This window comes from Solanum tuberosum, unplaced genomic scaffold (genome assembly GCF_000226075.1).
Source record: "Solanum tuberosum cultivar DM 1-3 516 R44 unplaced genomic scaffold, SolTub_3.0 scf00072, whole genome shotgun sequence".
Taxonomy (NCBI): domain Eukaryota; kingdom Viridiplantae; phylum Streptophyta; class Magnoliopsida; order Solanales; family Solanaceae; genus Solanum; species Solanum tuberosum.
Window position 1 is genome coordinate 1,885,749 of NW_006238999.1, and position 13,689 is coordinate 1,899,437.

Sequence of the window (13,689 nt, forward strand, 5' to 3'; positions counted from 1 at the left end):
CAAATTAATTTGACTCTAATTAATATAACAAGAAAACAATTAAAATGTCTTATCAAGTCTCTATTATTTCTTTAATTATGCATCTAATTAATTAATTACTATATCTAATTATCAAATCAATATTCACATCAATCAAAGTTTCATCTATTTGAATGATTATACGTTCCATTTGCGTATTTTAGACGGAAAGCAAAACTAATTATTGGTTAATCCTTTAGCTAATTAATAATTATACGTCTTTCCTTTCCTGCATTCTTTTTTACTAGTCCAATATTGATTTTGTACGTTAAAAAAATATTTAAGCGTTTATTTAAGTCCTTATACAATTGTGATTATAGAGTACACCATAATAATATATTCACTAAAATCTAACAACTCAGGTCTGAGAAGTAATGTGTACGTTGTCTTACCCTTATCTTATGAGGTAGATAAATTGTTTCCGATAGATCATCAGCTTAAATATAGCATAAAAAACAAGAAGGAAAAGAGAATATCACAAGCAATAATACATATATCAGAACAATTATGTTAGCTACTAATAAAAAAAAAACTAATTGTGTCAAAACTTTTTATTTGTCAATTACTTAATTAATGTGTCAAAACTAATCCTTCAAATATTAATTAGTAGCTACAAAATCTTCCTTTGCTAGCTATAAAACTTCAAGATAGATACTTGCATGTACCATAACCTGGAAAATTACAAACAAATAAAAGACAAACATCATTAAATCTTCAATAAAAATATAGAATCTAATTTATAAATACAATATAAAGAATCGACGTTGTACTATCAGTGTATCGTAATATGTTGTAGTAATAAGCTACTCGTCTTATTTTTTAGATTAGGTACATTATAGTTTATCTCACTTTGTCGGTGTATAGAAGTTATGATTATCTTTAAAAGTGATGTAACTGTAAGGGCGGATCTAGAAGAAGGGCTACGAATATACGTGAACTCAATAATTTTTATATGAAATTTACTAAATAACTATAAAATCTATTATTATGATAGTATTAGCTTGAAGTCATTGTAGAAACCCGTATATTTTAAATCCTGAATTAGCTTCGATTCTAATAGCATAAAATTCTTTTGCACTCAAGAACAGTTGCGAAATCAGAAGTTTTACTAAGAGTGTTCAAGAATTAACATACATGTACAAGAAGTAATTTGTGACCAATATACTTTGTATAATTTTCTATATACATTATAATTTTTTTGACGATAGGTATTCAACCGAACAACTCTTCACTATATGTGACTACGCTACTGTTCGAAAATTAAACTAAAAAATGATTCAAATACTTACTTGGATCAGCAAAGTCTATGACACCAGAGCCCAAAAAATCACAATTAAAGTCATTTTTGCCCTTGATTTGATAGTAAGAATTCATAACAAAGGCTGCATGAGATCTAACAGTATTTGGGCCAAAACATGGGCCTCCAGCTTGAACTGGGCCACAATCCACACCTTGATTAGTGCAGGCCCAATCTAAATTGGCCTGCAATTGTGCATCTGTAGCATCTTCTTTGGGCCTGCAGAATTTCCGGCCCATTAAATCTGCAGGCTTTGGAAGAGGATGGGCCGGGAGTCTTGAGCCTGATGGTTGTGGCTGTATACATCAAAGTTTTAAAAAAATTGTTAGTAAGCAAAGACGGAGTCATAATTTAAACTTTACGAGCTCGAATTTCTTATTTGATTTATTAGGTTAAAGATAATTATCTATACTTATGTTTTTTAATTTTTTTTAACACATATATAAGAGTTTTCATGTGAATTGCGACCAAATTATATGTAACTATAGTGTATATAAGGGTGTTTTCGGAATGGAGAAAATATTTTTCTATTTTCTCATGTTCGGTTCATCAAAAATTTTAAAAAATATTTCTCTAGGAAAATGACTTCACTAGTAGGAACAAGGAAAAACAAGTTTCAGAAGTGATATTTTACACTGATTGTGTCATTCCCATCGTACCCTCCACCCCCCTCCCCCCCACCTTGTATCCTCTATCCCAACCACCCACCCACCCTACCTCTCATAAATTCATTTTATTTATATATTAAACACAAGAAAATAAGTAAGTGACGGGGGGAGGGGGAATGAGATTCGGTCCCTCACCACAAGTAAGGGACGGGGGACACTCAATCAACTGAGCAACTATCACACCCTAATAAGCAACTTAGTTATTTTTACTGTATAATTTTTCGTATCGAATGCAACCCAAGTGAAGAAAAAGCATATGTATATATCAAGAATATATGAAACTTACCTTAGGTAGCATGGGCATTTGCAATGGCAATGTCTCTCCTTTCATAATTCCAATATCATAAACTTGAGTAAAATCACACCTAAATAATCCAAAATTCCTTTCAGAAGCATTACCTTTTTTAATATTTTCATTAAACAAACTAAAAATATATATCTCAATTTTCCTATTTGGCATTCATGGTGTCCCCTCACTAGAAAAATATTTCCTAATTAATCCTCTATTATAAGAAATTGCATTTTCTACACTACATTTTTTTCATAATTTTCTCCTAAAGAAGACCATCCTGTTTCAGAAACCATAATTTCCACATCTTCATAACCAATTTTTTTCATTGAAATATAAACAGCATCTAATATCATATCAAACATATTTGTGTATAATTTCTTAGTAAATCTATCGAAAACGCCTTTATTCTGTCTAAATAAAATAAAATCGACTTGTTTTGGGTTGTAATCAAAATATGGATATGGATTTACCATAAAAGGTCCATTTGTTTCACGTAAAAATTGTAACATTGGTACTAAAATACTATGATCCCAACCATGTCTAAATTTTACCATACTTGGAATTTTTGATTTTGAAAGAATTCCTAAAGCATTTGGTGTTGATACTTTAATTGTATTAATTCCACATTGAATTAATGCTTGATAAAATGTTTTCATAGCTTGAACTAATTTCATGTATATTTCTTGTTTTTCTAAAAGAATAACTTCATTTCCAATAGCAATAATATCAATTTTGGTTTGTGGATAAAAAGGTTTAATATTTGCCTCCACATAACTTTCAGAATAACCTATGTCCAATATTTTGGGAATTTCACCGTTCGGAACTGTAACAGTAACTGAGATGTTTGTATTGGCAAAAGCACGTATGATATCTAGATTCATATCGAAAATTTTGATTTTATCGATTATGATTTTGTTTTTGATGAATTGAGCGACCTGAGACGGTGAAGGTAGGTTGTTTCCAAGGGTGCCATAGTTAACACCTATGGAAGAAACAATAGAAAAATATTGAAAAGAAATGAATGAAATGATCAAGAAAGAAAAGAATGGAGATGTTTTCGTAAACATCTCCATTCGTTTTTTTTTTCCCGATGGTTACTAGTAAAGAAGGAATCGAAAAAGAAAACGAAACGAGGATAATTTATAGAGGTGAATAAATAATGAATTGTATGTATATATGCATGGTTTTGCGTAAAATACGGTTTTAGATTAATTGTAGGAGTAGAAAAATAACTCTCATAATCATGTCACTTATAAATTAGTTTCAGTTAAATTTTTATAATAAATTTTTTAATTAATAACTAGCTAAAATGATATTGGGATTTAATTAATATACGAAAAACATGTGAATATTCTCATAGGTTGATTCATTTACCTCTTATAGTTATTTGGAGTGAAAATAATATGTTTCTGAAAATAAAAAGTAAAAAATGTAGAGGTTTGTGTATTGCATGTTCTTAAACACCTTTTTCTTAAAATTTATACTTATAAAACCGAATATATTATTATTTATTTATTCAATATTTTTTAACTTCATCCACCCTACTTTTCCCTAATTTTTGTATTTTCAAAAAGAATTGACTTTACTTTTCTAAAGCTTTGTAATTTCTAATAAAGAAATTTCTAATTAACATATAATACCAATGGTATTTATTTCTTTCGTTTAATTAAGACTATTAAGAAACTTAAATTTTTATTTTTTTATAAAGCTTATAAAACACGTACAGAGTTGATGGTTGGAATTCCTTCACCCTGAATAAAAATATTTGAATTCGAGTGTTGAATATAGAATAAAAAATATCTTGTTTGGAGCGTCACCTTCATAAATAGGCTATGCGATGCGCTAATTTGAATTAGTCGAGGTCTCGTGGAAAACCAAAAAACACATGGAGATTTATGGGAGCCAATTTTTTTTAAAAAAATTAAAATAAATAAATTGAGAAATGCTCAGTTAATAAGTTTTAAGTTCCAAATATCCAAGGTAGGAGGAATTAGAAAAGAAGTTAAACTTGCTTATTTTTTCTCATTTTAATAATTTTTTAATTGTTAGGTAATTCACTTATAATAAGTCAATAATACATAAACATTCTTTATTATAGGCTTCATGTGATTCAGTTTCGAATTTGAATCTTAAGTATAATATAGATTATTTAATCTGTCAATAGCATTTTCATGCCTTTTATGAGCTAGATAACTTAATATTTATCGTACTTCCTTATTTCAGTATTAAATAAATCACCCTTAAAGAACAAAAATATTTAATTCCTCAAATAGTAATTATAGTATTATTTAATTTTAGTAGAATGTAATAAACTAATTTATCAAATTATAAAAGAAAGAAGCTAGAATATATATATATAGATAATACTAAATCATGGCAAATGAAGTAGGCAACATTTTTTTTATTGTTTTATTTGCAATAAATAGATACTACACATCAACACAATTAGATTAGTTTGTGAAACATCAAAAAACATATATTTTTAAAAACAAAATTTCAATATATCAAAACTAATCCTTTAAATGTTGGAGTAGCTTCAAAATCTTCCTTTTTTTGGTCCATAAAATTTAAGAAAGGTACTTGCATGTACCATAACCTACAAAAATCACAAACAAATACAAAAAAGACATCATTAGATTTTCAATTTTAAAAAATCCAAATATTATAAGAAAATAAATGTTCATTTTAACATATATATAAATATAATTAACTTTATGCTTTCATTGTATCGTAATATGTTATAGTAAGTTACTCACCTTATTTTTTCAGATTAATTATTAATCTTATATATTTTAAACCGTTACATGTAGTTAGTTATTTTTTTAGTTTAACTCTTATAAAGTGGTAGTGCAAAAAGAATCTGTATGATTTAAGATGACCTCAATGATAAATGTAGGTAAATAGCTAATAAAAAGTGAATTAGTAATTTAGAAAATAAGACAGGTCACTTGGTACGACAGATAGTTAAACACTTTATACAGTCAGTCAGTGATCATTAACTTATATAAATTTACAGTTTCAAGAACTTCTACAGTATCGATATGATTTAACCTGTTATTGCAGTTGTTTGCCTAATATTTAGGTTACTATGCAAATTAACATGTGCTTTAATATTTTATCGTTCTGATGATCTACATTGTTTGTATGTATGAAGTTAAACTCTAAGTAAACATATGTTGTTCTTAAAGTGATCTAATAGTATAAAAAATTCTTTACACTAATCGAAAAATGGTGAATACTTACTTGGATCAGCGAAGACGATGGCAGCGGAACCCGAAAAATCACAGTTAAAGTCATTTTTGCCCTTGATTTGGTAGTAAGAATTCATAACATAAGCTGCATGAGACCTAACAGTATTTGGGTTAAAACATGGGCCTCCAGCTTGAACTGGGCCACAATCCACACCTTGATTAGTGCAGGCCCAATCTAAACTGGCCTGCAATTGTGCATCTGTAGCCTGTGGTTTGGGCATGCAAAATTTCTTCCCGATTGGGCCTACAGGCTTTGGGCCTGGCTGCGCTGGAATTCTTGGGCCTGGTTGGGCTGGAAGTCTTGGGGCTGGTTGGGCTGGGACTATTGGGCCTGGCTTTGCCACAGGAATTGGGCCTCTTGGTTGTGGTTGTGGCAATGCTGGTTGTGGAAGAGGCTGTATACATCAAAATTACAAAACTTGTTAACAAATCGAGTTTAAGTTTTATGCACTAACAAAATAAAAATAAAAATTCATAATATATATTGTTCGGCCAACTAGTTCACCAACAATGCAGAAATATACACAATATATACTAAATCAATGTATATATTGTGTATACTTATGCATATTACATGTATATTTTGTATAAAATATACACAATCCTTTGTACATATTTTGTAAATTAGATGGTCGAATCGTTCAAGCCGTGATTATCTCAATAAAATAATATTTGTACGATTAACCAAGTGGTGTTGAATCCTCACTTTCAACCAAGAGGTCTAGAGTTCGAGTCATTAAAACATGACGTGATCCCTCTAATGTGGTATGAGGTAGAAAAACAAGAAAACATATTCACTGAGATATTGTAAGTGACAGAATGACCTTGCTATCGTATCAAAAAAGAGATTACCTTTGATGGTTGTGGGATTGGCAACAATTGTTGTCCTTTCATGATTCCAATATTATAAACTGGAGTAAAATCAGGTCTAAACAATCCAAAATTCCTCTCAGCATTAGAACCTGGTTTAGTATTTTCATTAAACAAACCAAACAAATATGTCTCAATTTTTCTATGTGGCATCAATGGTGACCCTATTCCACTAACAATTTTTCTAACCAATCCACCATTATATGATGCTGCATTATCCACAGTACATTGTGGTTCAAAACTTTCACCAAATGATGGCCATCCTGTTTCAGCAGCAACAATATCAACATCATCATAACCAAGTCTTTTCATTGACATAAAAACAGCATCCAACAACACATCAAACATGTTTGAGTATGTCCTTCTACTAAACTTGTCGAAAACGCCTTTGTTTTGTTTGAACAATAGGAAATCAACTTGTTCAGGGTTGTAACCAAAGTATGGGTAAGGGTTAACCATGAAAGGACCTTTCGTTTCGCGTAAAAATTGTAACATTGGTGCTAGGATAGTTACATCCCAACCTGGTCTAAATTTAGCTAGACTTGGTGGATTTGAACTTAGTAAAATTCCTAAAGAATGTGGTGTTGACACTTTAATAGTGTTGATACCAGATTGTGTTAGTGCTTGATAAAGTGTTCTCATTGCACCAACTAATTTGTTTTGTACTTCTGGTGTTTCCCAATGAAGGATTTCATTTCCAACAGCAATCACATCAATTTTTGTTTGTGGATAAAATGGTTTGATGTTTGCTTCAACATAGCTTTTTGCATAACCAATGTCTAGCAATTTAGGGATTTCACCATTGGGGACGGTGACAGTAACTGAGATGTTTGTATTGGCAAAGGCCTTTAGGATGTCTGGATTCACATCGAAGATTTTGATTTTATCGATTATGGTTTTGTCTTTGAGGAATTGAGCAACTTGGGACGGTGGAGGTAGGTTGTTGCCAAGGGTGCCATAGTTAACACCTAAAGAAGAAACATAAGGAAGACATTGAATAAAGATAGATGAAATAAACAAGAAAGTAAATAATGGAGATGTTATTTTCTTATAAGACACCTCCATTTTTTTATTTTTTTTTGGTGGTTAATGAGAAATGAAGAATGAAAAAGGAGGGTTATTTATAGGATTTTGAATAAATTAAGGATCATGTTTATTATATGGTTTTGCTTAATTTACGATATTGAAATAAATGTATGGAAGAGAGAACTTCTTGTTTAGTTATAATAGTGTGAGGCATGTAAAAAATTAGTTTGGCATAAGTTGCGCAAAACTAATGAAAAATGTGGCAATGGAGTAGAGTGTTTTCTTTTTCAACCCTCGATGTCCGATACCCATATTAGGGCCAGACTAAATCCAGATTCACACTACAAGAGCTAAAACCTGAGATCTCTGGTAACAAAGATAACCACAAAATTTACTGAATGAGAGTATAAGTCATTCCATTGCTGATAAAAAAGAAGTGGCAATATATATGATACATACACAAAATGAACTTGCATGTTAATAATAGTTCTTTCCTTGCTATTAGTATGGATGTGCAATTCATGTCTCTTTTGAAGGTCACAGCATGAGGCAATGTGAAGAGAGAATAGTTTCATCGACCTTTCAATACGCGCTGGATGTCAAAAAAAAGAGATAACGTTAAAAACTGAATAGCTAGTAAAGGAAATGTTGTAACTAGCAACAACAACATACTCAACGTAATCCTACAAGTGTTGTCTGAGGAAGGTAGAGTGTATGCAAACCTTACCCCTATCTCGTAGAGATAATGGAGGTTGTTTCTAATAGACCCTCAGCTTAAACTAACACATTTTCAAAAAGTTTGAAAAAAGGTAGAGCAGTAACAACAACGGAATAATGTGAAATGAAGAGTGGTACATAACACACAGAGGATAGGACAGTAATGACAACGAAATAATGCGACAAATGTTGTTGCTAGCAAAATGATAAAACTCAATAATTTCGTATTACAAGTGTGAATGGTCAGATAAGGGAGATAACATAGTTAAGAGGTACTAGTTATCCAATTCTCAATCATGAGAAAAGGTACAGAGAAATATCATGCTTATTAGAGAAAGGAAGAAAAAGTTTTAAGAACTTACCTTGTCGCGCTGATTCACAGCTTGGCGCTGTCTGTTTGGAATGCTGCCTGATTCTGGTATTGCTTCCGTAGTATTTAGCTTATGAAATGTCTGCAAAGCTTTGGTAACAAATGGGCGTACTATATTTGCTTCCATTGCTGAGAGATTTTTAAGCTGAGAAGTTTTAGGTTAATATATTAGATCTTACAAGAGTCCATATTTCTTCCTCAAAATAGCAAAACACAATTTCACTAAAGAAAAATCCCCTAAACCCACTCCCCGCCTCAGAAAAGAAAAGGAAGAATTACAGTATGTATTTGCCTCTCCACTCTCTCGAAAAGGTTCACTCCATTATCTTATAGGAAGCTATGGCAGATGCTACAGTTGTTTCTACACCTTAAGCATGGAACGTCTTTACAATCATCAGTCTGATTTCTATTTCCTTTGGCCATTCTCAATCTGGCACAAAGTTATCACAGGACAAGAAGTTAGCATTTTACAACAACAGACCCAGTGTAATTCCATAGGTGAGGTTTGGGGAGGGTAGAGTCTACACAGACCTTATCCCAACATCGTGGAGGTTGAGAGGTTGTTTCCGAGAGACCCTTGGCTCAAGTAACACATCAAAGCAGTTTGAAAAAAAAAATACACATGTAAAGAGGACATGGCTAATAATAAGGAAAGCATTATACAGCATTTACAAAACAAAGGAACAGTAACAATAGCCAAATAATGTGTTAACTGAAGCACAGTAAACAACAGAGGCCACTCCCTCCTTGTCCCCAATATCTTCATTCCTAATCTTATCTCTTTTCTCCACTGCTACATAGCTCTAGATATGCAGGGGAGAAATTTTATAATGCACAAATCAGGCTTAATTAGTTATTCAATTGTACGATAAACTACATCTATTAGATCAAACGGAATTGATTTTGTAAATTAATTCACCCGATCATCCACGGGACTGTCAGCTGAATTTGCAGTATTGAGTAACTCCAATAGAATGGATGGTAATTGTGCACCATATTTTAAGATATAAGCACCGATGTAACTAAATCAGTATATGCCTTCTTTTCTTACTAACACCCCGACAGATTCCTTACATGACTAAGATATTGATCATCAAAACGACACATGCATCAGAATGAGAAAAGCATTTTCTGATAAGTGAATAAGCATACCCTCAACGCATATGTGACCTCCTTTGAAATTATCTCCAAGCCAGTTCCAATTTTGTGAAACCGCACATCCTTAATATCTTCAATAAGAGACCTCACCTATTGAGCATGTTTGAATCAGAGTTCTGGCTGAATTACTAAATATTTAAAGCGAATAGAACTGAGAAAATAACTGAGCTCACCATATAGATGTCAGGAATATCCTCGCGGGCACTAAATCATAGAATATTGTCATCAGTAGACCAACATGATAAATCTTGATATAAAAAAAAAATTGAAAAAAAAACTACTTACTGATCAAAAAGAAGCCTTGAGATTTCAACATAATGAAATGGTAACAATTGGAACTTTTCAGAGTCTCTTTCAGCCTCCAGAACTTGGGTTAACTTTTCTAGTCGACAAAGCAGAGATTAGTAAGAAACCTAACAAGTACAATCTACATGATTATATGACAGCAGTGAATATAAAATTTCTATTGGAATAGAAATGATCTGCAACAGGCAACCTTAACATTTCTGGACAAAGCTTGATGAGTGAGTGAAATTAGTAATCTCAGATTAACAAAAAATAATTAATCAACCATCTGGTTGTCCAATACAACATAAAGCGGGCTTATCTTGGTTGAAGTAACTTGTGTGCTATGTCTAGACAAACAAGAAATGAGAGAAGACACAAAACTCTTGGTTATAGGAGCCAGCTACTTTACCGGAAAATTTCCCAGAATACTTATAGGATATCTTATGTCAAATTTCATTGATGCAGTATTTTTTTTTCTTGGAATTGGTGAAACAACACATTCTATTGTCAACCAATAAGTTTAAAGCTGGAATGTCCACTAATTATGAGAGATTGTGGAACAGTTACAAGCTGACAGGTTGAACTTGACCTGCTGTCTTGGATAAATATTATTCATTTTGTAAAGGAAGGCATGCTCTTGACAATTATCCAGTAATCCAACAAAGTTATTAAAGGAATGGGATTTTATATTTTCAGTTAGAGGTGCCATTGAGGAAGATTTAACCAAGGGATATAATAGTATCAGACATTAATCTGGTATTTGAAATGGCTGATATAACAGCATGATGGGGAAAACCAAAGTACCAAACAGTTTCGCCAACAAGAAGTCAGTATTTTATGCCTCTAACTGAGGCTAATACAGCAACTTGCTTTCTAAGAAAACAAGATGTTAAAGACTTAGACCATGACAATCTTTGTACCAGTATAATAGCATTACTACAATCTCCTTACCAAACTAAAAATAAATTAAATATCCAAACCACAAGAAGGTATGTATTAGACTCAATCCCCCACTAGTTGGGGATGGCTACATAAATCCTCTTTATCATTCCGCTCTATTTTGGCCCGTCTCCATTCAATACTGAACACTTTATTTTAAGGGATCTCTAGATTTCACACATCCTTATGCAGACATACAAATTGAGCTAGCAACAACTCTAAGGAACTCCAGCAACTAACTCCAAATTAGTAGAATAGCATCACTAACTGTTTCTCCATAACAGAGAAAATACAACAAACAAATCTGAATCAAAACTTAAATCAACTAGTCACTGGATTTGGAAGAACAGATTAGCAAATTTTCCTAACAATCAAAAGCTTACCGACGGACATCCATTCAGGTGGTCTGATAGTGCATTTCCCTCTTTTCTTCAAAGCCACAGCTAGCCAGAGAGGCACCTGTGCCGCTATTTGTGGACGGAAAGGTCCAAAATCCCCCTGTCAATTGGTACATTTTCAACAAAAATCAGCATAAATACCAGCGAGATTATATGAATGAATTTAGTCACTGTAGGGGTAAAATAATACAGATATAAGATTGAGAGGTTCCATTCTCATGTTTGGCACAATTTCAACCATTTCATCTTCCGCTAGAAACTCCAACTGCATAATTGAGAAACAATGAAGTTAAAAATCACCGATCCAAGATCATTAAGAACATAAACAGCACAAAGGGTGTATTCACGCATTTGATTGGTCAAAAATTTTGGAAAATATTCTCTACGAAAACAAATTCCTTAAAAATGAGAAAAATGAATTCTTTAATGGAAGTAGGAAAAACAAGCTCCATAATTGACATACCACACCAATTGTCTCCTCCACACCCTCTAACACACCCCAACCTCCACCCCCAATATTCCCATCCACACCACCCCCACACTCCTACCCTCCGTCCCACCCTTATCATATTTGAATAGATTACATAAAATGCATTTGGATTAATATTTCCTGCTTACTTATCAAACATCAAAAAATAAGTAAGAAAAAATCCACTTATTTTCCATTAGTACACTTTACATGGAAAACATTTTTCTTCCTACCAAACACACACAAAATCAAATGAAAATTTCGAACTTAATTTTCACTTGAAATAAATGCGGATCTAGGATTTTAAACAAGTCCATGAATATTATGTGTGTATATATATCACACATACCTACGGAAAATCTTAATAGCTCAATTGGTTAGCTACCGAAACTTTCCCCTCCCCCATTTCCACTCCCTCTACCCCAAATTTTACATAAATAGTTGAAGTTGGAGAAATACATCAAACTGCTTATATGTTGAATCTAGATGCATGAACAACAATTAAAAACCATACATCAGCATAAAATCAAATGACAAATTCATTTTTAAGTAAATTTCAGAGAAGATTAAGAAGTAAACAAACCTCGGCTGCTGAAAATGCTACAGAATTATCAGATTGGCTCGCCATTGATGTTAAATTTTTGCTTTGCTGGTAAAATTTGGGGCTTTGGATACTGAAGCTGAATTTGCTAAGCCCTAGTTTGTTAATGGCGGGAAATGTGAAAATTGATTAGGTGTGTTTGGTAAAGAGAATTTTTTTTATTTTTTTTTATAACCCAAAAATCCGTTTGTGATCCGCCGCCCTTTGGACCAATCACAGCCTTCTAAATTCGGTGTAGCCCGCCTCTCTAATCTTCTCCACTTAAATATCGGGTTTCGCTTTGCATGGTGTGGAGATTAAACATTTGATAATAAAGTTTGATATTTTTACAATAAATTGATGTCTTACTAATTTTCTAACGTATGATAATAAAGTTTAAAAATATTATTTTAAAATCATAAGTATAAAATCTAGAAACCCCAATAATTTGGACGTTAATTATGTCATATTCCAAAAGTTTCGTTAATTACGTCATTTACACCCTCTCTAGTAGTAAATTTGCTAAAAGAAAAACGCATTCCGAAAATATTTATATAAAAACTATAGGGTGCGAGGGTGTGGTATGGTTAAAGTGTAGGAGTTGAGTACGTCATGTAGGTGAGAGGATATAATAAACATAGAATATTACTTATAAAATTTATTTTCCCTACTTTCATTATTAAAAATTAATTAATTTTCTCATTTTCAAGAAATTTATTTCCTAGAAAATCAAATATACAAAAATAGAAAATTCAAAAATATTTTCCTCCATACCAAACACACTCATGTAAAAAATTTACCAACAATCATATACCAAACTTAAATTTGAAATATTTTAAAATAAAAATACAGTATCAATTAAATATAATAATATAAGTCTAATTTCAAACTTAATATTGAAATATCCTATTTTATCCTAGTTGACTAATGTTGACCTGCCAAATCAACACAAACAATAACCATAGTAAGAAAATCTAACAGAAAAAGTACCAATTTTAGTATGTATATTAATTTTAAAATTATTTCTTTACCTTTTTTAAAAATAGAAAATTAATATTATAGTGAGTAAATCTAACACAAAAGGTACATTTTAGTATGTCTATTAACTTTAAAATTATTTCTTTACCTTTTTAAAAATAGAAAATTAATATCATAGTAAGAAAATCTAACACAAAAAGTACAATTTTAGTATGTCAATTAATTTTAAAATTATTTGTTTTTACCTTTTTAAAAGTAGAAAATTAATCATATCAAATTTGTATTTAAATTCAATGGTATCATTTGAACATTAACATAATTCATAGTAATAGAATCTTGAAATGTCTCGAGATAAGTTTATATAGTTAAT

The 13,689-nt window shown here is 31.5% G+C and overlaps 2 protein-coding genes and 1 pseudogene across 2 annotated transcripts; all 3 read right to left on the bottom strand.

The window, feature by feature from the left end:
• Nucleotides 1-615: 615 nt before the first annotated feature.
• Nucleotides 616-3,273, bottom strand: LOC102599357 (glucan endo-1,3-beta-glucosidase-like; annotated as a pseudogene).
• A 1,566-nt stretch (nucleotides 3,274-4,839) lies between these two features.
• On the bottom strand, nucleotides 4,840-7,461 carry LOC102583186 (glucan endo-1,3-beta-glucosidase-like). The gene is made up of 3 exons (XM_006345902.1): nucleotides 6,379-7,461; nucleotides 5,519-5,921; nucleotides 4,840-4,871 (listed from the first exon to the last, which is right to left on the bottom strand). The coding sequence occupies exons 1-3, from the start codon at nucleotides 7,459-7,461 to the stop codon at nucleotides 4,843-4,845; spliced, it is 1,515 nt and encodes a 504-aa protein (XP_006345964.1). The 3' UTR covers nucleotides 4,840-4,842.
• Nucleotides 7,462-7,821: 360 nt separating this feature from the next.
• On the bottom strand, nucleotides 7,822-12,485 carry LOC102583513 (DNA replication complex GINS protein PSF2). Its single transcript, XM_006345903.2, has 8 exons — nucleotides 12,345-12,485; nucleotides 11,483-11,557; nucleotides 11,278-11,392; nucleotides 9,953-10,049; nucleotides 9,841-9,871; nucleotides 9,662-9,757; nucleotides 8,502-8,654; nucleotides 7,822-8,014 (listed from the first exon to the last, which is right to left on the bottom strand). Exons 1-8 carry the CDS (start codon nucleotides 12,387-12,389, stop codon nucleotides 7,994-7,996), a joined length of 633 nt encoding a protein of 210 aa, XP_006345965.1. The 5' UTR covers nucleotides 12,390-12,485; the 3' UTR covers nucleotides 7,822-7,993.
• Between the last annotated feature and the right edge of the window lie 1,204 nt (nucleotides 12,486-13,689).